Source organism: Pristiophorus japonicus, chromosome 8 (genome assembly GCF_044704955.1).
Source record: "Pristiophorus japonicus isolate sPriJap1 chromosome 8, sPriJap1.hap1, whole genome shotgun sequence".
Taxonomy (NCBI): domain Eukaryota; kingdom Metazoa; phylum Chordata; class Chondrichthyes; family Pristiophoridae; genus Pristiophorus; species Pristiophorus japonicus.
In genome coordinates, this window is record NC_091984.1 from 164,438,443 (window position 1) to 164,461,219 (window position 22,777).

Consider the following 22,777-nt stretch of genomic DNA (forward strand, 5'->3'; position numbering starts at 1 on the left):
AGCTGGGGTCCCAGCACTGAGCCCTGCGGCACCCCACTAGTCACTGCCTGCCATTCTGAAAAGGACTCGTTTATCCCACTCTCTGCTTCCTGCCTGCCAACCAGTTCTCTATCCACATCAGTACATTACCCCCAATACCATGTGCTTTGATTTTGCACACCAATTTGTTGTGGGGGACCTTGTCAAAAGCCTTTTGAAAGTCCAAATACACCACATCCACTGGTTCTCCCTTGTCCACTCTACTAGTTACATCCTCAAAAAATTCTAGAAGATTTGTCAAGCATGATTTCCCTTTCATAAATCATAGAAACATAGGAAAATAGGTGCAGGAGTAGGCCATTCGGCCCTTCGAGCCTGCACCACCATTCCATAAGATCATGGCTGATCATTCACCTCAGTACCCCTTTCCTGCTTTCTCTCCATACCCCTTGATCCTTTTAGCCGTAAGGGCCATATCCAACTCCCTCTTGCATTTATCTAACAAACTGGCATCAACAACTCTCTGCGGAAAATAATTCCACAGGTTAACAACTCTCTGAGTGAAGAAGTTTCTCCTCATCTTGGTCCTAAATGGCTTACCCGTTATCCTTGGACTGTGACCCCTGGTTCTGGACTCCCCCAACATTGGGAACATTCTTCCTGCATCTTACCTGTCCAGTCCCATCAGAATTTTATATGTTTCTATGCGATCCCCTCTCATTCTTCTAAACTCCAGTGAATACAGGCCCAGTCTATCCAGTCTCCTCATATGTCAGTCCTGCCATCCCGGGAATCAGTCTGGTGAACCTTCGCTGCACTCCCTCATTAGCAAGCATGCTGACTTGGACCGATCCTGTCACTGCTTTCCAAATGCGCTGCTATTTCATCTTTAATAATTGATTCCAACATTTTCCCCACTACTGATGTCAGGCCAACCGGTCTATAATTATCCACTTTCTCTCTCCCTCCTTTTTTACATTAGCTACCCTCCAGTCGATAGGAACTGATCCAGAGTCAATAGACTGTTGGAAAGTGATCACCAATGCATCCACTATTTCTAGGGCCACTTCCTTAAGTACTCTGGGATGCAGACTATCAGGCTCTGGGGATTTATCGGCCTTCATCCCATCAATTTCCCAAACACAATTTCCTGACTAATAAGGATTTCTTTCAGTTCCTCCTTCTCACTAGACCCTCAGTCCCCTAATATTTCCGGTAGGTTATTTGTGTCTTCCTTTGTGCACTCACTCAATAGCAAGAATGTCCTTCCTCAGATTAGGAGACTAAAACTGTACACAATATTCAAAGTGTGGCCTCACCAAGGCCTTGTACAACTGCAGTAAGATCTCCCTGCTCCTATACTCAATTCCTCTCGCTGTGAAGGCCAACATGCCATTTGCCACCTTCACCGTCTGCTGTACCTGCATGCCAACTTTCAATGACTGATGTACCATGACATACCATCAAAGTTACCTTTCTTTAAGTTCAAGACCCTAGTCTCTGAATTAACTGTGTCACTCTCCATCTTAATGAAGAATTCTACCATACTATGGTCACTCCTCCCCTAAATTCAGTTTGTGGGACCTCATCCTGTTTTTTACCTATATCGTTGGTACCTATATGCATCACGGCAGCTGGCTGTTCACCCTCCCCCTCCAGAATGCCCTGCAGCCACTCCTGCCGATTCTTTGGCGGTCCCAGTGGATTGGAAAACCGCAAATGTAACGCCCCTATTTAAAAAAGGAGGCAGACAGAAAGCAGGAAACTATAGACCAGTTAGCCTAACATCTGTTGATGGGATAATGATGGAGTCCATTATTAAGGAAGTTGTAGCAGGACATTTGGAAAAGCATAATTCAATCAAGCAGAGGCAGCATGGTTTTATGAAAGGAAAATCATGTTTGACAAATTTGCTGTCGTTCTTTGAGGATGTAATGAGCAGGGTGGATAAGGGGGGACCAGTGGATTTCCAGAAGGCATTCGATAAGGTGCCACATAAAGGGTTACTGCACAAGACAAAAGTTCACGGGGTTGGGGATAATATATTAGCATGGATAGAGGATTGGTTAACCAACAGAAAACAGAGAGTCGGGATAAATGGGTCATTTTCCGGTTGGCAACAGTAACTAGTAGGGTGCCGTAGGGATCAGTGCTAGGGCCTCAACTATTTGCAGTCTATATTAATGACATGGATGAAGGGACCGAGTATAATGTAGTCAAGTTTGCTGATGATACAAAGATGGGTGGGAAAGCAAATTGTGAGGACACAAAAAATCTGCAAAGGGATAAAGACAGGCTAAGTGAGTGGGCAAAAATTTGGCCGATGGAGTATTATGTGGGAAAATGTGAGTTTATCCACTTTGGCAGAAAAAATAGAAAAGCAAATTATAATTTAAATGGAGATAAATTGCAAAGTGCTGCAGTTCAGAGGGACCTGGGGGTCCTTGTGCATGAAACACAAAAAGTTAGCATGCAGGTACAGCAAGTAATCAGAAAGGCAAATGGAATGTTGGCCTTTATTGCAAAGAGGATAGAGTATAAAAGTAGAGAAATCCTGCTACAACTGTACAGGGTATTGGTGAGGCCACACCTGGAGTACTCCGTATTTAAGGAAGGATATACTTGCATTGGAGGCTGTTTAGAGAAGTTTCACTCGGTTGATTCTGACGATGAGGGGGTTGACGTATGAAGATAGGTTGAGTTGGTTGGGCCTATACTCATTGGAATTCAGAAGAATGAGAGGTGATCTTATCGAAACATATAAGATAATGAGGGAGCTGGACAAGGTGGATGCAGAGAGGATATTTCCACTCATAGGGGAAACTAAATCTAGGGGGCATAGTCTCAGAATAAGGGGCCACCCATTTAAAACTGAGATGAGGAGGAATTTCTTCTCTGAGTGTTGTAAATCTGTGGAATTCTCTGCCCCAGAGAGCTGTGGAGGCTGGGTCATTGAATATATTTAAGGCAGAGATAGACAGATTTTTGAGTGATAAGGGAATAAAGGGTTATGGAGAGCGGGCGGGGAAGTGGAGCTGAGTCCATGATCGGATCAGCCATGATCTTAAATGGCAGAGCAGGCTCGGGGGGCCAAATGGCCTACTCCTGCTCCTATTTCATATGTTCTTATGGTCTCCTTATTTACGCTATGAAAACCCTCAAGATATTAAACACCTCTATCAAATCTCCCCTCAGCCTTCTCTTCTCCAAGGAAAACAACCACAGTTTCTCTAGTCTCTCCACGTAAGTGTAGTCTTTCATCCCTGGTACCATTTAGTAAATCTCCTCTGCCCTTTCTGAGGCCTTTGTAATTCGCAGTTCCAGTATAATTAGTTCCCGATACACAGATGGAAGTGATCCAGAGTAATGGGACATTGCTAACTTTTGTTTTCCTTCTAAATGTGCCCTTGTTTGGACAGCGTTAATGTTCAGGGACTGTGGCTGAATCCAGTGTAATTGCGATGCTGTTGAAGAGACCATAATAATCCCTGGTGTAGTTAGAATTTGTGTTGAAATACATTGGGCAGAGTACAGAAATCTTTATTCTGCCTCTCACCTTAGTGTTAACATTAGAGCATTTGATATGGATTTTGGATGCTAAAAAATGCCCTTATCACTTCAGTGCGCACAAAAAGTCACCAAAAATATGAATGCTATCATCCACACTGGGGAAAATCTGATGAGGTAGCTGGTCCCATAAGTTATGGTAAAGTTGTGATGGTAGTTTGTGGCTTCTAACCCGAAATAGATTATGTAGAGATATTAGCACATACTAACTCACATTGTTTTGGCATTGTATATAGCCTAACATCTGTGGTTGGGAAAATGTTGGAGTCCATTATTAAACAAGCAGCAGCAGAACATTGGAAAAACATATTCAGTCAGGCAGAGTCAGCATGGATTTATGAAAGGGAAGTCATGTTTGACAAATTTGCTGGAATTCTTTGAGGACATAACGAACAGGATGGATAAAGGGGAACCAGTGGATGTAGTGTATTTGGACTTCCAGAAGGCATTTGACAAGGTGCCACATAAAAGGTTACTGCACAAAATAAAAGTTCACGGGGCTGGGCGTAATATATTAGCATGGATAGAGGATTGGCTAACTAACAGAAAACAGAGAGTAGGGATAAATGGTTCATTCTCAGTTTGGCAATCAGTATCTAGTGGGGTGCCACAGGGATCAGGGCTGGGATCCCAATTATTTACAATCTATATTAATGACTTGGAAGAAGGGACTGAGTGTAACGTAGCCAAGTTTGCTGACGATACAAAGATGGGAGGAAAACCAATGTGTGAGGAGGACACAAAAAATCTGCAAAAGGATATAGACAGGTTAAGTGAGTGGACAAAAATTTGGCAGATGGAGTATAATTTTGGAAAGTGTGAGGTTATGCACTTTGGCAGAAGAAATCAAAGAGCAAGTTATTATTTAAATGGAGAAAGATTGCAAAGTGCTGCAGTACAGCAGGACCTGGGGGTACTTGTGCATGAAACACAAAAGGTTAGTATGCAGGTATAGCAAGTGATCAGGAAGGCCAATGGAATCTTGGCCTTTATCGCAAAGGGGATAGAGTATAAAAGCAAGGAAATCTTGCTACAGTTATACAGGGTATTGGTGAGGCCACACCTGGAATATTGCATACAGTTTCGGTTTCCATATTTAAGAAAGGATATACTTGCTTTGGATGCAGCTCAGAGAAGGGTCACTAGGTTGATTCCGAAGATGAGGGGGTTGACTTATGAGGAAAGGTTGAGTAGGTTGGGCCTCTACTCATTGGAATTCAGAAGAATGAGAGGTGATCTTATCGAAACATATAAGATTATGAGGGGGCTTGACAAGATGGATGCAGAGAGGATGTTTCCACTGATAGGGGAGACTAGAACTAGAGGGCATGATCTTAGAATAAGGGGCCGCCCATTTAAAACTGAGACGAGGAGGAATTTCTTCTCTCAGAGGGTTGTAAATCTGTGGAATTTACTGCTTGAGAGAGCTGTGGAAGCTGGGTCATTGAATAAATTTAAGACAGATTTAGACTGTTTCTTAACCGATAAGGGAATAAGGGGTTATGGGGAGCGGGCAGGGAAGTGGACATGAGTCTATGATCGGATCAGTCATGATCTTATTAAATGGCGGAGTAGGCTCGAGGGGCTGTATGGCCTACTCCTGCTCCTATTTCTTATGTTCTTATATCATATTTATGCAATCGGTGCTTTTTTTAACTCTTGTAAATTGAAACAATTATCCATGCTTTCATCAAGTGTAGAGTCCATTTATCCAGTGTTTGACTTCGATCCTCTATAAACACCATTGTCTGGATCCTAAATTTCACTGTCTCACTCACCAATCACCCCTCTTGTCGACCCTACATTGGCTTCCTGTCTCCAGCACATGAATTTTAAAATCTAAGTCCCCATCTAAACATTCTTGCAAGCCTCGCCTCGCCATGCCCCTGGAACTTTTTCCAGTCCACTTCAGAATTAATGACAAAACCTTTACCTTGGCCCTTTCTAAATCTTTCCCTTTCTAAATCTTTCTGTCTGTTGACTTCTCTCCTCCCTAAATCCTAAAAGTTTGACCAAGCCTTTGGTTTAAAGTTTGAAATGACTTGGCGGTTTTTTATCAGTTTAAAGCAATATATGTACAAGTTGTAAGATAAAGGGCTTCATAACATGAAATCGTGAAAATAAAAATCACACGATGCAATACAATTGTATCTGGAATTAGTTATTTTGGAATTACTTTTTATATCCAATTACTGCTGAAAGTCTCCTGTATTGAGAAATATTATGGTGGAATAATACACTTGTGCAATTGAGTTTGTTGGTATTCTATTAACAAGGAGTTGTATTTGTACATGGTCCTTCATTTCATTATACCTTTATCTTGCAGCCTATGAAACCTCTTAAAGCAGCTGCCACCACATCTCAGCCCGTCCTTACCAACCAACAAATAGAGACCATCTTCTTCAAAGTGCCTGAGCTTTTTGAGATACACAAGGAATTCTATGATGGCCTTTCCCCCAGAGTTCAGCAATGGAGTCACCATCAGTGTGTTGGAGACCTCTTTCAAAAACTGGTAACGTCATATTTGTTAGCCTCAAATATTGAACTATATCAAATCATTCTAAAGATCCAAGTAGGTTATATCAATTGGATTTCTCTTAGTAGCTTATTAGTTAGCTCCTGAAAAATTTCCATCAGATTTATAAGGCTTGACCTGCAACATCTAAACACATGCTAAGCATTCCTAATGCCTCTGTATCGAACATCGATAGCATCAAGTAAAATACTGTTGAGCACTTTCCACTATCTATGTTGGGTTAAATGATACATAGTTTCATATCTTATTCATGGTTCATAACTTAATTCTTTTTTGAATATTGGGTAACATTTGCTTCCCTGTAATCCCTAGGTATTCACTTGCTGGCTTGACACTGTGTTCTTAGAGTTTACTGAATTAAATAAACCACACTCTTAACATCTCTTATGTTTGTTTATAATATGCAGAAGGGAGGAAACCATCACTACCTATTAACAATAGCTGAAGTGTTTACTCTGAATTTCAGTTGAAAGTGAAGAAGAGAGGTTGAGGCAATTTTAAATATCTCTAGACACTGACTATTGCTTTGTTTATCACTGGAGTTTATTATATGCATATTCTGCATTTTAGTTTGTTGCACTTTAGTACACATGTTGATGGATCACAGTGGCAGAAAACATTCCTGGAATGCAAGACTTGGAATTTACCCAGAGTTTTGATCTTTGAGACTAAATGCCCAGTCAAGTACAGACATGTATTGGTGCCTCACTCACTATGTTTCCAATGGTGTAAAGCTGTGCAAAACAAACCAACTTCACTTTGCAGGACATAGCAGCAAAATGCCTTTCTCACAGTATTAACCTACATTGTTGTCACTTGGTACATTTTGGCAAATTTCTAAATATGCATCATCATTATCATAGGCAGCCCCTCGGAGTCGAGGAAGACTTGCTTCCACTCTTAGCGTGAGTTCTTAGGTGGCTGAACAGTCCAATATGAGAACCACAGTCTCTGTCACAGGTGGGACAAACAGTCGTCGAGGGAAGGGGTGGGTGGCACTGGTTTGTCGCACGCTCTTTCCACTGCCTGCGCTTGATTTCTGCATGCTCTCGGCGATGAGATTCGAGGTGCTCAGCGCCCTCCCGGATGCGCTTCCTCCACTTGAGGGCGATTTTGGGTCAGGGACTCCCAGGTGTCAGTGGAGATGTTGCACTTTATCAGGAAGGCTTTGAGGGTGTCCTTGTAACGTTTCCGCTGCCCTCGTTTGCCGTGAAGGAGTTCCGAGTAGAGCGCTTGCTTTAGGAGTCTCGTGTCTGGCATGAGAACTATGTGGCCTGCCCAGCGGAGCTGATCAAGTGTGGTCAGTACTTCAATGCTGGGGGCGTTGGCCTGGACGAGGACGCGAATGTTGGTGCGTCTGTCCTCCCAGGGGATTTGTAGTATCTTGCGGAGACATTGTTGGTGATATTTCTCCAGCAACTTGAGGTGTCTACTGTAGATGTTCCATGTTTCTGAGCCATACAGGAGGGTGGGTATTACTACAGCCCTGTAGACCATGAGCTTGGTGGCAGTTTTGAGGGCCTGGTCTTCAAACACTCTTTTTCTCAGGCGGCCGAAGGCTGCATTGGCACACTGGAGGCGGTGTTGGATCTCATCGTCAATGCCTGCTCTTGTTGATAGGAGGCTCCTGAGATAAGGGAAGTGGTCCACATTGTCTCGGTTCACGCTGTGGATCTTGATGACTGGGGGGCAGTGCTGTGCGACGAGAACAGGCTGGTGGAGGACCTTTGTCTTACTGATGTTTAGCGTAAGGCCCATGCTCTTGTACGCCTCAGTAAATACGTCGACTATGTCCTGGAGTTCAGCCTCAGTATGTGCACAGACACAGTCGTCGTTCACATACTGTAGCTCGACGATAGAGGTTTGCATGCTCTTGGACCTGGCCTGGAGACGGCGAAGGTTGAAGAGGTTCCCACTGGTTCTGTAGTTTAGTTCCACTCCAGCGGGGAGCTTATCGATTGTGAGGTGGAGCATGGCAGCGAGGAAGATTGAGAAGAGGGTTGGGGCGATGACGCAGCCCTGCTTGACCCCGGTCCGGATGTGGATTGGGTCTGTGATGGATCCGTTAGTAAGGATCACGGCCTGCATGTCGTCGTGGAGCAGGCGGAGGATGGTGACGATCTTTTGGGGGGATTTCGAAACAGAGGAGGACGCTGCATAGACCCTCGCGGTTAATAGTCAAAGGCCTTTGTCAGGTCGAAGAAGGCCATGTATATGGGCTGGTGCTGTTCCCTACATTTTCCCTGCAGCTGTCGCGCTGCAAAAATCATGTCCGTTGTGCTCCGTAGGGGACAAAATCCGCACTGTGATCTGGGAGGAGCTCCTCGGCCACAGGGAGAAAACGGTTGAGGAGGACTCTAGCGACGACTTTCCCAGTGGCTGATATCAGGGAGATTCCTCTGTAGTTGCCGCAGTCGGACTTGTCCCCTTTTTTAAAGATGGTCACGATCACTGCATCTCTGAGATCTCCCGGCATGCTCTCCTCCCTCCAGATGAGAGAGGTGAGGTCATGTATCCGCACCAACAGTGCCTCTCGCCATATTTTAGTGCCTCAGCAAGGATTCCATCTGCACCCATAGCTTTGTTGTTTTTAAGCTGTCTTACGGCTTTTTCTACCTCGTGCAGTGTTGCTCCAAACACTGGGACCTGCTCGACTATGTCATCGTCCGAGCCAGGGATCGCAAGGATGTGCCCGTCACCCGCGCCATGACAGGAGCTGTCGACTGCTGGACGGACCACCGCCTAATCCGATCCATCATTGACATCAACATAACCCCAAAGCGGAGGGGGCAGCAGAAGCAATGCCGCAAAAAAGTCAATGCCGGGGCACTTAAAGACCCAGCTAAGATCATCATCATTATCCTAGGCAGTCCCTCGAAGCAAGGTTGACTTGCTTCCACGCCAAAAAGGGATGAGTTCACAGGTGTTTCAATGAAGGACCTAATATTCCAGGTCCCGAACTACATCGTGAAGGGTGGAAGTTGCCTGTGCGTGTATTTTATTAACGTGGGGTGGCCGTTGCACACCAGCCACCACACGGGCTTGACAGAGCTAGATCTTGGTCCAGTGGCAAGGATTACCCAACACTAACTGGAGACCAGCTCTGCTGCACAGACCTAGTGCGCACACATATCACAGTGTGGGCTGGCCCATGCTGCCCCTAGGCCCTCGCCTCTTCTGGGCCCCAGATTCACGCCTCTCCTGGTACTGAGCCCTGAGGAACCCCACTGGCAACAGCCTCCAGTCACAAAAGCTCCCCTTAACCATTACCCTTTGCTGCCTGCCACTGAGCCAATTTTGGATCCAATTTGCTGCTCTGCCATGATCGCACTTTTAGAGCAGTTACTTGTTTTGAATGAACTATGCGTTTACAGTGCGGACACCTCCTTGCTGTTTAGGCAACGTTTTTTAGAGTTTGTGTTTCACATTAATTCACTATCAACCCTTTAATACTCAGTCAGAGGAACCAAGGGCTTCCTGTAAGGAATTGGCTATGGAGTCTAATATTAGGCAGATTAGTCCCAATCTCCCCCCCGAAAGAAGTTGTTTGCTCCTTGGTTTTGACGTGGTCCCAGCTAAGAGAGCTCTATACAGTCAGCGCCTCACAGCTGACCTGGCGTGCCTTGATGACCCCGAGATGCAGAATGCCCACAGCGCTTGGTCTGCCCTCCAGGCCTCCATAACCAGTGCCTGCAAAGAAACACTCGGTCACTCAACCAGGAAACACCAGGACTGGTTTGATGAGAATGATCAGGAGATCCAAGAGCTAATAGATCGCAAACGCAGGGCATTTTTGAGCCTTAAACAACAACCCAACTCGGGAGCAGCAAAGCAGCATTACAGGTGGCTCAAGGATGAGGTCCAACAAAAAACCCGGGACCTAAAGGACAGATGGTGGATGGAGAAAGCACAGGAGATACAACAGCTGGCTGAAAGCCATGATGTGCGAGGATTCTTCATCGCAGTCAAGGCCACCTATGGTCCAAACACCCAAGGCCCCACCCCACTGCTGGCCAAGAATGGGGAAACATTCATCAAGGACACCGAGGCTGTCAGGGCCCGTTGGAAGGAGCACTTCGAAGATCTCCTCAATCAAGACTTTACCTTTGACCCGAGTGTTCTCGGCTCCATCCCGCAACGTGCTACCTGCTACCACCTCAGTAAATATGCACTAGACATCATCATCATCATATGATCATCAAACTGGGCTTCAGCCAACATGTTTTATCATTGTGCTAAAAGTTTAATTCGTTGGCCCAGAAATCCCAGTCAGCTGTTTCCCAAGGGCAATCGGGTAAAAAACTTTAAAAAGATGCGCACTTACCTGAAGCTGTTGCATCCACACGAGTTCCCGGTCCTGAAGCCTCCACTGACTGTGCATCGCAGCGGGTGCACGTCGGGACATGCGCAGGGCTGGAGCTGCAGTCACATGGCTCTGGGCAGCCAATCAAAGTAAAGTATGTTCTCATTCATAATAATGGGAACTCTGTAAGTTGGAATTCTCATTATTATGAATGAGAATCCCCCAAAACACCCAAAACAACAATAAAAAATTGAAAAAATACATATATTTTTATTAATTTAAATTAGTTATTTATGTATTATAAAAAATATATATTTTTCTGATTTTTTAAAAAAGCTTTTAAAATTATGGTTTAAAATAAACTTACTGTAGTGGGGAGAGTTTTTAACAGTAATATGTGCTTTTATAATTTTATTTTAAAATATTTTTGTGTATTTTAAAACGCTTACGCCTGTAAAAATAGGCTATGCGCCGGCTTTTATCAGGCGCAAGAGTTTTGAGGACAATTGCTGGGCAAGATATGGGTAAATCCCGCAATCTTGCCCTTGCAAATGTCCTCGCTCCCAAGATGTGTTGGATTTTGACAGATTGGAAAAGCTGCTTTTCAGCACATGCGCATTGAGCACTGAAAACCGGCTTTTGCGATGCCTTCCCAGGTCCGTACCCACACCGTACAGACCTGGGAGGCCGGAATTCTGGGCCATTATCTCAAATTTCTGTCAATGCTATCACTGCAGTGGCAGACCTGTAACCATTAGTATTTCACCCTCCTGTTATATAGCTCAAAATACTCTCTCCAGATGCAAAAATTCGAATGACCATAGGAACAGGAGCCTGGCCGTCATTCAATCAGATCATGGTTGATTTCTACCTCAACTCCATTTACCTGCCTGAGCTCCATATCCCTTGATACCGTTACCTAACAAAAATCGATTATTCACAGTCTTGAAATCTCCAATTGTCCCAGCAGCTACAGTCTTCGGGGGGGGGGGGGGGGGGAATTTCAGATTCGCACTACCTTTTGTGTGAAAAAGTGCTTCCTGATTTCCCTCCGAAATGGTCTAGCTCTAATTTAAAGATTTATGTTCCCTCATTCTTCATTCCCCCACCAGAGGAAATCGTTTCTTTGTGTCTGCCCTACTGAATCTGCTAAATATTTTAAACACCTCGATCAGTTCACCACTCAATTTTGTATAATCAAGGGAATAAAAGCCAGGTTTATACAACCTATTCTCAAACTTTAACCCTATAACATAAGAACATAAGAAATAGGAGCAGGAGTAGGCCACTCGGCCCTTGAGCCTGCTCCGTCACTCAATAAGATCATGGCTGATCTGACCTTGGCCTCAATTCCATTTCCCTGCCGTCTCCCCATAAGCCTTGACTCCCTTATCATTCAAAAATCAGTCCATCTCCACCTTAAATATATTGAATGACCAAGCCTCCACAGCTCTCTGGGGTAGAGAATTCCAAAGACTCACGACCCACTGAGAGAAGAAATTCCTCCTCATTTCTGTTTTAAATGGGCGACCCCTTATTCTGAAACTATACCTCCTAGTTCTAGATTTCCCCCACGAGGGGAAACATCCTCTCTGCATCTACCCTGTCAAGCCCCCTCAGAATCTTATATGTTTCAATAAGATCACCTCCATTGAGTATAGACCCAACCTGCTCAATCTTTCTTCATCTCAGGAACCTCGTGAACCGTGTTTGAACTGCCTCCAATGCAAGTATATCCTTCCTTAAATAAGGAGACCAAACTATACACAGTACTCCAGGTGTGGTCTCACCAATGCCCTCTACAGTTGTAGCAAGACTTCGCTACTTTTGTAAGCCCTGGTATCATTCTGATGAATCTGCCCAAAACTGAACGCAGTACTCCTGATGTGGTCTGACCAAGGCTCTATACAACTGAGAAGCATCACTTCTTCCCCATTGAATTCCAGCCCTCTTGAGGTGAAGATAAAGTGTATATCGATAATTGTACTGTTGAGTGTTTTCAGTTCAAGTAGACATGGTATAAAATTTCACACACTGCTAAAATCCCAGTGACACCACTGAACCTAGATACTATTTTGCTTATTCAACCTTAACCCCAGTCTTTGGAATGGATATATTACATGAGGACCTGACAACAACAACAATTTATATTTATATAGCACCTTTAATGTAGTAAAACATCCCAAGGCACTTCGCAGGAATGTTAGAAGACAAAGCAAATTAATTTGACACAAGCCACAACAAGAAATTACGCAGATGACCAAAAGCTTGGTCAAAGAGGTAGATTTTAAGGAGCGTCTTAAAGGAAAAAAGAGAGTTAAAGAGGCGGAGATATTTAGGGAGAGAGTTCCAGAGCTTGGGCTTAGGCAGTTGAAGGCACCAGTATTAATCAGGGATTCTCAAAGGGCAAAATTTGAGGAGCGCAGACATCTCAGGCGGGGGTGGGTGGGGGTGGTGGTTGTGAGACGGAAGGAGATTATAGAGATAGGGAGGGGCAAGGGCCATGTAAACAAGGATAATTTTGAAATTGTGGCATTGCTTAACCAGGAGCCAATGTAGGTCAGCGAGCACAAGTGTAAAGGGTGAGCGGGACTTGTTGTGAGTTAGGACACGAACTGCCGAGTTTTGGATGACCTCAAGTTTATGTAGGATAGAATGTGGGAGGCCAGCCAGGAGTGTGTTGGAGTAGTCAAGTCTAGAGGTAACAAAGGCATGAATGAGGGTTTCAGCAGCAGATGAGCTGAGGCAGAGGTGGAGACGGGCAATGTTACGGAGGTGGAAATATGCAGTTTTAGTTATGCCGTGGATATGTGGTCGGAAACTCCTTCCAGTGTCAAATATGGACACCTAGGTTGCGAACAGTCTGGTTCAGCATAAGATGGATGCAAGGAGGAAGGATGGAGTTGGTGGGAAGGGAATGTAGTTTCTGGCGGGGACCAAAGGCAATGGCTTCAATTTTCCTAATATTTAATTAGAGAAAATTTCTACTCATCCAGAACTGGATGTCACACAAGCAGTCTGACAATTTAGAGGTGGTGAGGTAGAGCTGGGTGTCGTCAGCGTACATGTGAAAACTGACGCCGTGATTTCTGAAAATGTCGGTACGGGGAGCATATAGTTGAGAAAATGGATCGGGCAAAGGATAGATCCTTGGGGGATACCAGAGATATCGAAGTGGTCGTGAGAAGAGAAGCCGTTGCAGGTGATTCTCTGGCTACGATTAGATAGCTAAGAATGGAACCAGGCGAGTGCAGTCCCACCCAGCTGGACATTGGTAGAGAGTCATTGGAGGAGGATGAAGTGGTCAACCGTGTCAAAGGCTGCAGACAGGTCGAGAAGGACGAGGGGGGATTGTTTACCTTTATCACAGTCACAAAGGATGTCATTTGGGACTTTGATGAGAGCCGATTCGGTACTGTGGCAGCGGTGGAAACCAGATTGAAGGGATTCAAACATGGAGTTCCGGGAAATATGGGCATGGATTTGAGAGGCGACAACACGTTCAAGGACTTTGGAGAGGAAAGGGAGGTTGGAGACATAAGAATTAGGAACAGGAGTAGGCCATCTAGCCCCTCGAGCCTGCTCCGCCATTCAACAAGATCATGGCTGATCTGGCCGTGGACTCAGCTCCACTTACCCGCCCTCTCCCCGTAACCCTTAATTCCCTGATTGGTTAAAAATCTATCTATCTGTGACTTGAATACATTCAATGAGCTAGCCTCAACTGTTTCCTTGGGCAGAGAATTCACAACCCTCTGGGAGAAGAAATTCTTTCTCAACTGGGTTTTAAATTGGCTCCTCCGTATTTTGAGGCTGTGCCCCCTAGTTCTTGTCTCCCCCACCAATGGAAACAACCTCTCTGCCTCTATCTTGTCTATCCCTTTCATGATTTTAAATGTTTCTATAAGATCACCCCTCATCCTTCTGAACTCCAAGGAGTAAAGACCCAGTCTACTCAATCTATCATCATAAGGTAACCCCCTCATTTCTCGAATCAGCCTAGTGAATCGTCTCTGTACCCCCTCCAAGGCTAGTATATCCTTCTTAAGTAAGGTGACCAAAACTGCACGCAGTACTTCAGGTACGGCCGCACCAATACCAGTACAGTTGCAGCAGGACCTCCCTGCTTTTGTATTCCATCCCTCTCGCAATGAAGGCCAACATTCCATTCGCCTTCCTGATTACCTGCTGTACCTGCAAACTAACTTTTTGGGATTCATGCACAAGGACCCCCAGGTCCCTCTGCACCGCAGCATGTTGTAATTTCTCCCCATTCAAATAATATTCCCTTTTAATGTTTTTTTTCCCCAAGGTGGATGACCTCACACTTTCCGACATTGTATTCCATCTGCCAAACCTTAGCCCATTCGCTAAACCTATCTAAATCTCTTTGCAGCCTCTCTGTGTCCTCTACACAACCCGCTTTCCCACTAATCTTTGTGTCATCTGCAAATTTTGTTACACTACACTCTGTCCCCTCTTCCAGGTCATCTATGTATATTGTAAACAGTTGTGGTCCGAGCACCAATCCCTGTGGCACACCATGAACCACCGATTTCCAACCTGAAAAGGACTCATTTATCCCGACTCTCTGTTTTCTGTTCATCAGCCAATTCTCTATCCATGCTAATGCATTTCCTCTGACTCCGCATACCTTTATCTTCTGTAGTAACCTTTTGTGTGGCACCTTATCGAATGCCTTTTGGAAATCTAAATACACCACATCCATCGGTACACCTCTAGCCACCATGCTCATTATATCCTCAAAGAATTTCAGTAAATTAGTTACACATAATTTCCCCTTCATGAATCCATGTTGCGTCTGCTTGATTGCTCTATTCCTATCTAGATGTCCCGCTATTTCTTCCTTAATGATAGCTTCAAGCATTTTCCCCACTACAGATGTTAAACTAACCGGCCTATAGTTACCTGCCTTTTGTCTGCCCCCTTTTTTAAACAGAGGCATTACATTAGCTGCTTTCCAATCCGATGGTACCTCCCCAGAATCCAGAGAATTTTGGTAGATAATGAATGCATCTGCTTTTATTTCTGCCATCTCTTTTAATACTTTGGGTTGCATTTCATCAGGACCAGGGGACTTGTCTATCTTGAGTCCCATTAGCCTGTCCATCACTACCCCCCTAGTGATAGTGATTGTCTCAAGGTCCTCCCTTCCCACATTCACGTGACCAGCAATTTTTGGCATGGTTTTTGTGTCTTCCACTGTGAAGACCGAAGCAAAATAATTATTTAAGGTCTCAGCCATTTCCACATTTCCCATTATTAAATCCCCCTTCTCATCTTCTAAGGGACCAACATTTACTTTAGTCACTCTTTTCCGTTTTAAATATCTGTAAAAGCTTTTACTATCTGTTTTTATGTTTTGCGCAAGTTTACCTTCGTAATCTATCTTCCCTTTCTTTATTGCTTTTTTAGTCATTCTTTGCTGTTGCTTAAAATTTTCCCAATCCTCTAGTTTCCCACTAACCTTGGCCACCTTATACGCATTGGTCTTTGATTTGATACTTTCCTTTATTTCCTTGGTTATCCACGGCTGGTTATCTCTTCTCTTGCCGCCCTTCTTTTTCACTGGAATATATTTTTGTTGCGCATTATGAAAGAGCTCCTTAAAAGTCCTCCACTGTTCCTCAATTGTGCCACCGTTTAGTCCTTGTTTCCAGTCTACTTTAGCCAACTCTGCCCTCATCCCACTGTAGTCCCCTTTGTTTAAGCATAGTACGCTCGTTTCTGACACAACTTCCTCATCCTCAATCTGTATTACAAATTCAACCATATTGTGATCACTCATTCCGAGAGGATCTTTTACGAGGAGATCGTTTATTTTTCCTGTCTCGTTACACAGGACCAGATCCAAAATGGCTTGCTCCCTTGTAGGCTCTGTTACATACTGTTCTAAGAAACAATCCCGTATGCATTCTATGAATTCCTCCTCCAGGCTACTCCCTGCGATTTGATTTGACCAATCGATATGTCGGTTAAAATCCCCCATAACTACTGCCGTTCCTTTTTCACATGCCTCCATTATTCCTTTGATTATTGCCCGCCCCACCATGAAGTTATTATTTGGGGGCCTATAAACTACGCCGACCAGTGACTTTTTCCCCTTACTATCTCTAATCTTCACCCACAATGATTCAACATTTTGTTCATTGGAGCCAATATCATCCCTCACAACTGCCCTGATATCATCCTTTATTAACAGAGCTACCCCACCTCCTTTCCCTTCTTGCCTATCTTTCTGAATCGTCAGATACCACTGTATGTTTAATTCCCAGTCTTGGTCACCTTGCAACCATGTTTCTGTAATGGCCACCAAATCATACCCATTTGTAATGATTTGTGCCGTCAACTCATTTACTTTATTTCTAATGCTGTGTGCATTGAGGTAGAGTGTTTTCATCCTAGTTTTTAAACCATGATTTTTAGTTTTTACCCCTCCTGCAGCCCTTTTATATTCAGTGGCCCTTTTTGTTTCTTGCCTTTGGTTTCTCTGCCCTCCACTTTTACTCATCTCTTTTCTGTCTTTTGTTTTTGTCTCCTTTTTGTTTCCCTCTGTCTCCCTGTATTGGTTCCTATCCCCCTGCCATATTAGTTTAACTCCTCACCAACAGCACTAGCAAACACTCCCCCTAGGACATTGGTTCCGTTCCTGCCCAAGTGCAGACCGTCCGGTTTGTACTGGTCCCACCTCCCCCAGGACCTGTTCCAATGCCCCACGAATTTGAATCCCTCCCTGCTGCACCACTGCTCAAGCCACGTATTCATCTGTGCTATCCTGCGATTCCTACTCTGATTAGCACATGGCACTGGTAGCAATCCCGAGATTACTACTTTTGAGATCCTACTTTTTAATTTAACTCCTAGCTCCTTAAATTCGTCTCGTAGGACCTTATCCCTTTTTTTACCTATGTCGTTGGTACCAATGTGCACCACGACAACTGGCTGTTCTCCCTCCCTTTTCAGAATGTCCTGCACTCGCTCGGAAACATCCTTGAGTCAGTCGAGGAGGCGGGAGCTCGGAGCAGCGCGAGTCCGGGGTCGGCGAGAGGCCTATAAAGGCCAGCGGGAGTCGAGCAGTTCGAGCAGTCAGTCGAGGAGGCGGGAGGCGGGAGCTCGGAGCAGCGCGAGACCGGGGTCGGCGAGAGGCCTATAAAGGCCAGCGGGAGTCGAGCAGTTCGAGCAGTCAGTCGAGGAGGCGGGAGCTCGGAGCAGCGCGAGTCCGGGGTCGGCGAGAGGCCTATAAAGGCCAGCGGGAGCTCGGAGCAGTCAGTCGAGGAGGCGGGAGCTCGGAGCAGCGCGAGTCCGGGGTCGGCGAGAGGCCTATAAAGGCCAGCGGGAGTCGAGCAGTCAGTCGAGGAGGCGGGAGCTCGGAACAGCGCGAGACCGGGGTCGGCGAGAGGCCTATAAAGGCCAGCGGGAGTCGAGCAGTCAGTCGAGGAGGCGGGAGCTCGGAGCAGCGCGAGATCGGGGTCGGCGAGAGGCCTATAAAGGCCAGCGGGAGTCGAGCAGTCAGTCGAGGAGGCGGGAGCTCGGAGCAGCGCGAGACCGGGGTCGGCGAGAGGCCTATAAAGGCCAGCGGGAGTCGAGCAGTTCGAGCAGTCAGTCGAGGAGGCGGGAGCTCGGAGCAGCGCGAGTCCGGGGTCGGCGAGAGGCCTATAAAGGCCAGCGGGAGTCGAGCAGTTCGAGCAGTCAGTCGAGGAGGCGGGAGCTCGGAGCAGCGCGAGTCCGGGGTCGGCGAGAGGCGTACCGGTGCAGCTACAGGGAGAAGGCAAAGATACAAAGGTGACGTCACAGCCTAGGGGGTAAGTGATTGGCTGGTGATTGGTGAGTAGTTTTTCTTTTTCTTCTTATATTGGTCAGTAACTTTTAACATTGTTATTACCAGTTTAAGTGTATCTAAGGGTTAAGACATGGCAGGAGAGCTCGGTCGGGTGTTATGCTCCTCCTGTACCATGTGGGAACTCAGGGACACTTCCGGTGTCCCTGACGACTACGTGTGCGGGAACTGTGTCCACCTCCGGCTCCTGACGGTCCGCGTTACGGAATTGGAGCTGAGGGTGGATTTACTCTGGAGCATCCACGATGCTGAGAATGACGTGAGTATCACGTGTAGTGAGTTGGTCTTACCGCAGGGAAAGGGTCCACAGCCAGATAGGGAATGGAAGACCAGCAGGAAGAGTAGTGCAAGGAAGGTAGTGCAGGGGTCCCCTGTGGTCATCCCCCTGCAAAACAGATACACCGCTTTGAGTACTGTTGAGGGGAATGACTCATCAGTGGAGGGCAGCAGCAGCCAAGTTCATGGCACCGTGGCTGGCTCTGCTGCACAGGAGGGCAAGAAAAAGAGTGGGAGAGCGATAGTGATAGGGGATTCAATTGTGAGGGGAATAGATAGGCGTTTCTGCGGCCGCAACCGAGACTCCAGGATGGTATGTTGCCTCCCTGGTGCAAGGGTCAAGGATGTCTCGGAGCGGGTGCAGGACATTCTGAAATGGGAGGGAGAACAGCCAGTTGTCGTGGTGCACATTGGTACCAACGACATAGGTAAAAAAAGGGATGAGGTCCTACGAAACGAATTTAAGGAGCTAGGAGCTAAATTAAAAAGTAGGACCTCAAAAGTAGTAATCTCGGGATTGCTACCAGTGCCACGTGATAGTCAGAGTAGGAATCGCAGGATAGCGCAGATGAATACGTGGCTTGAGCAGTGGTGCAGCAGGGAGGGATTCAAATTCCTGGGGCATTGGGACCGGTTCTGGGGGAGGTGGGACCAGTACAAACCGGACGGTCTGCACCTGGGCAGGACCGGAACCAATGTCCTAGGGGGAGTGTTTGCTAGTGCTGTTGGGGAGGATTTAAACTAATATGGCAGGGGGATGGGAACCAATGCAGGGAGACAGAGGGAAACAAAAAGGAGACAAAAGCAAAAGACAGAAAGGAGATGAGGAAAAGTGGAGGGCAGAGAAACCCAAGGCAAAGAACAAAAAGGGCCACTGTACAGCAAGATTCTAAAAGGACAAAGGGTGTTAATAAAACAAGCCTGAAGGCTTTGTGTCTTAATGCAAGGAGTATCCGCAATAAGGTGGATGAATTAATTGTGCAAATAGATGTTAACAAATATGATGTGATTGGGATTACGGAGACGTGGCTCCAGGATGATCAGGGCTGGGAACTCAACATTCAGGGGTATTCAACATTCAGGAAGGATAGAATAAAAGGAAAAGGAGGTGGGGTAGCATTGCTGGTTAAAGAGGAGATTAATGCAATAGTTAGGAAAGACATTAGCTTGGATGATGTGGAATCTATATGGGTAGAGCTGCAGAACACCAAAGGGCAAAAAACGTTAGTAGGAGTTGTGTACAGACCTCCAAACAGTAATAGGGATGTTGGGGAGGGCATCAAACAGGAAATTAGGGGTGCATGCAATAAAGGTGTAGCAGTTATAATGGGTGACTTTAATATGCACATAGATTGGGCTAGCCAAACTGGAAGCAATACGGTGGAGGAGGATTTTCTGGAGTGCATAAGGGATGGTTTTCTAGACCAATATGTTGAGGAACCAACTAGGGGGGAGGCCATCTTAGACTGGGTGTTGTGTAATGAGAGAGGATTAATTAGCAATCTCATTGTGCGAGGCCCCTTGGGGAAGAGTGACCATAATATGGTGGAATTCTGCATTAGGATGGAGAATGAAACAGTAATTTCAGAGACCATGGTCCAGAACTTAAAGAAGGGTAACTTTGAAGGTATGAGGCGTGAATTGGCTAGGATAGATTGGCGAATGATACTTAGGGGGTTGACTGTGGATGGGCAATGGCAGACATTTAGAGACCGCATGGATGAATTACAACAATTGTACATTCCTGTCTGGCGTAAAAATAAAAAAGGGAAGGTGGCTCAACCGTGGCTATCTAGGGAAATCAGGGATAGTATTAAAGCCAAGGAAGTGGCATACAAATTGGCCAGAAATAGCAGCGAACCTGGGGACTGGGAGAAATTTAGAACTCAGCAGAGGAGGACAAAGGGTTTGATTAGGGCAGGGAAAATGGAGTACGAGAAGAAGCTTGCAGGGAACATTAAGGCGGATTGCAAAAGTTTCTATAGGTATGTAAAGAGAAAAAGGTTGGTGAAGACAAACGTAGGTCCCCTGCAGTCAGAATCAGGGGAAGTCATAACGGGGAACAAAGAAATGGCAGACCAATTGAACAAGTACTTTGGTTCGGTATTCACTAAGGAGGATACAAACAACCTTCCGGATATAAAAGGGGTCAGAGGGTCTAGTAAGGAGGGGGAACTGAGGGAAATCTTTATTAGTCGGGAAATTGTGTTGGGGAAATTGATGGGATTGAAGGCTGATAAATCCCCAGGGCCTGATGGACTGCATCCCAGAGTACTTAAGGAGGTGGCCTTGGAAATAGCGGATGCATTGACAGTCATTCTCCAACATTCCATTGACTCTGGATCAGTTCCTATTGAGTGGAGGGTAGCCAATGTAACCCCACTTTTTAAAAAAGGAGGGAGAGAGAAAACAGGGAATTATAGACCGGTCAGCCTGACCTCAGTAGTGGGTAAAATGATGGAATCAATTATTAAGGATGTCATAGCAGTGCATCTGGAAAATGGTGACATGATAGGTCCAAGTCAGCATGGATTTGTGAAAGGGAAATCATGCTTGACAAATCTTCTGGAATTTTTTGAGGATGTTTCCAGTAAAGTGGACAAAGGAGAACCAGTTGATGTGGTATATTTGGACTTTCAGAAGGCTTTCGACAAGGTCCCACACAAGAGATTAATGTGCAAAGTTAAAGCACATGGGATTGGGGGTAGTGTGCTGACGTGGATTGAGAACTGGTTGTCAGACAGGAAGCAAAGAGTAGGAGTAAACGGGTACTTTTCAGAATGGCAGGCAGTGACTAGTGGAGTGCCGCAAGGTTCTGTGCTGGGGCCCCAGCTGTTTACATTGTACATTAATGATTTAGACGAGGGGATTAAATGCAGTATCTCCAAATTTGCGGATGATACTAAGTTGGGTGGCAGTGTGAGCTGCGAGGAGGATGCTATTAGGCTGCAGAGTGACTTGGATAGGTTAGGTGAGTGGGCAAATGCATGGCAGATGAAGTATAATGTGGATAAATGTGAGGTTATCCACTTTGGTGGTAAAAACAGAGAGACAGACTATTATCTGAATGGTGACAGATTAGGAAAAGGGAAGGTGCAACGAGACCTGGGTGTCATGGTACATCAGTCATTGAAGGTTGGCATGCAGGTACAGCAGGCGGTTAAGAAAGCAAATGGCATGTTGGCCTTCATTGCGAGGGGATTTGAATACAGGGGCAGGGAGGTGTTGCTACAGTTGTACAGGGCCTTGGTGAGGCCACACCTGGAGTATTGTGTACAGTTTTGGTCTCCTAACTTGAGGAAGGACATTCTTGCTATTGAGGGAGTGCAGCGAAGGTTCACCAGACTGATTCCCGGGATGGCGGGACTGACCTATCAAGAAAGATTGGATCAACTGGGCTTGTATTCACTGGAGTTCAGAAGAATGAGAGGGGACCTCATAGAAACGTTTAAAATTCTGACGGGTTTAGACAGGTTAGATGCAGAAAGAATGTTCCCAATGTTGGGGAAGTCCAGAACCAGGGGTCACAGTCTGAGGATAAGGGGTAAGCCATTTAGGACCGAGATGAGGAGAAACTTCTTCACCCAGAGAGTGGTGAACCTGTGGAATTCTCTACCACAGAAAGTAGTTGAGGCCAATTCACTAAATATATTCAAAAGGGAGTTAGATGAAGTCCTTACTACTCGGGGGATCAAGGGTTATGGCGAGAAAGCAGGAAGGGGGTACTGAAGTTTCATGTTCAGCCATGAACTCATTGAATGGCGGTGCAGGCTAGAAGGGCTGAATGGCCTGCTCCTGCACCTATTTTCTATGTTTCTATGTTTTGACCCTTGCACCAGGGAGGCAACATACCATCCTGGAGTCTCGATTGCGGCCGCAGAAACGCCTATGTATTCCCCTTATGATTGAATCCCCTATCACTATCGCTCTCCCACTCTTTTTTATGCCCTCCTGTACAACAGAGCCAGCCACGGTGCCATGAACTTGGCTGCTGTTGTTCTCCCCTAATGAGTCATCTCCCTCAACAGCACTCAAAACAGTGTATCTGTTTTGCAGGGGGATGACCAGATGGGACCCCCTGCACTACCTTCTTTGTACTACTCTTCCTGCTGGTCTTCCATTCCCTAGCTGGCTGTGGATCCTTCTCGTGCGGTAAGACCAACTCACTACACGTGCCACTTATGTCATTCTCAGCATCGTGGATGCTCCAGAGTGAATCCACCCTCAGCTCCAATTCCGCAACGCGGTCCATCAGGAG

At 45.8% G+C, this 22,777-nt stretch overlaps 1 protein-coding gene across 4 annotated transcripts in view; it reads left to right on the forward strand.

Annotated features, from left to right (window-relative positions):
* LOC139268795 (breakpoint cluster region protein) overlaps positions 1-22,777 on the forward strand; it is a 905,198-nt gene that overhangs the window by 461,010 nt on the left and 421,411 nt on the right. For all 4 annotated transcript variants that reach the window (XM_070887498.1, XM_070887499.1, XM_070887500.1 and 1 more), the window contains one exon: positions 5,873-6,058. In XM_070887498.1, the coding sequence (XP_070743599.1) occupies positions 5,873-6,058 (186 nt within the window). The remainder of the gene's footprint in view (positions 1-5,872; positions 6,059-22,777) is intronic.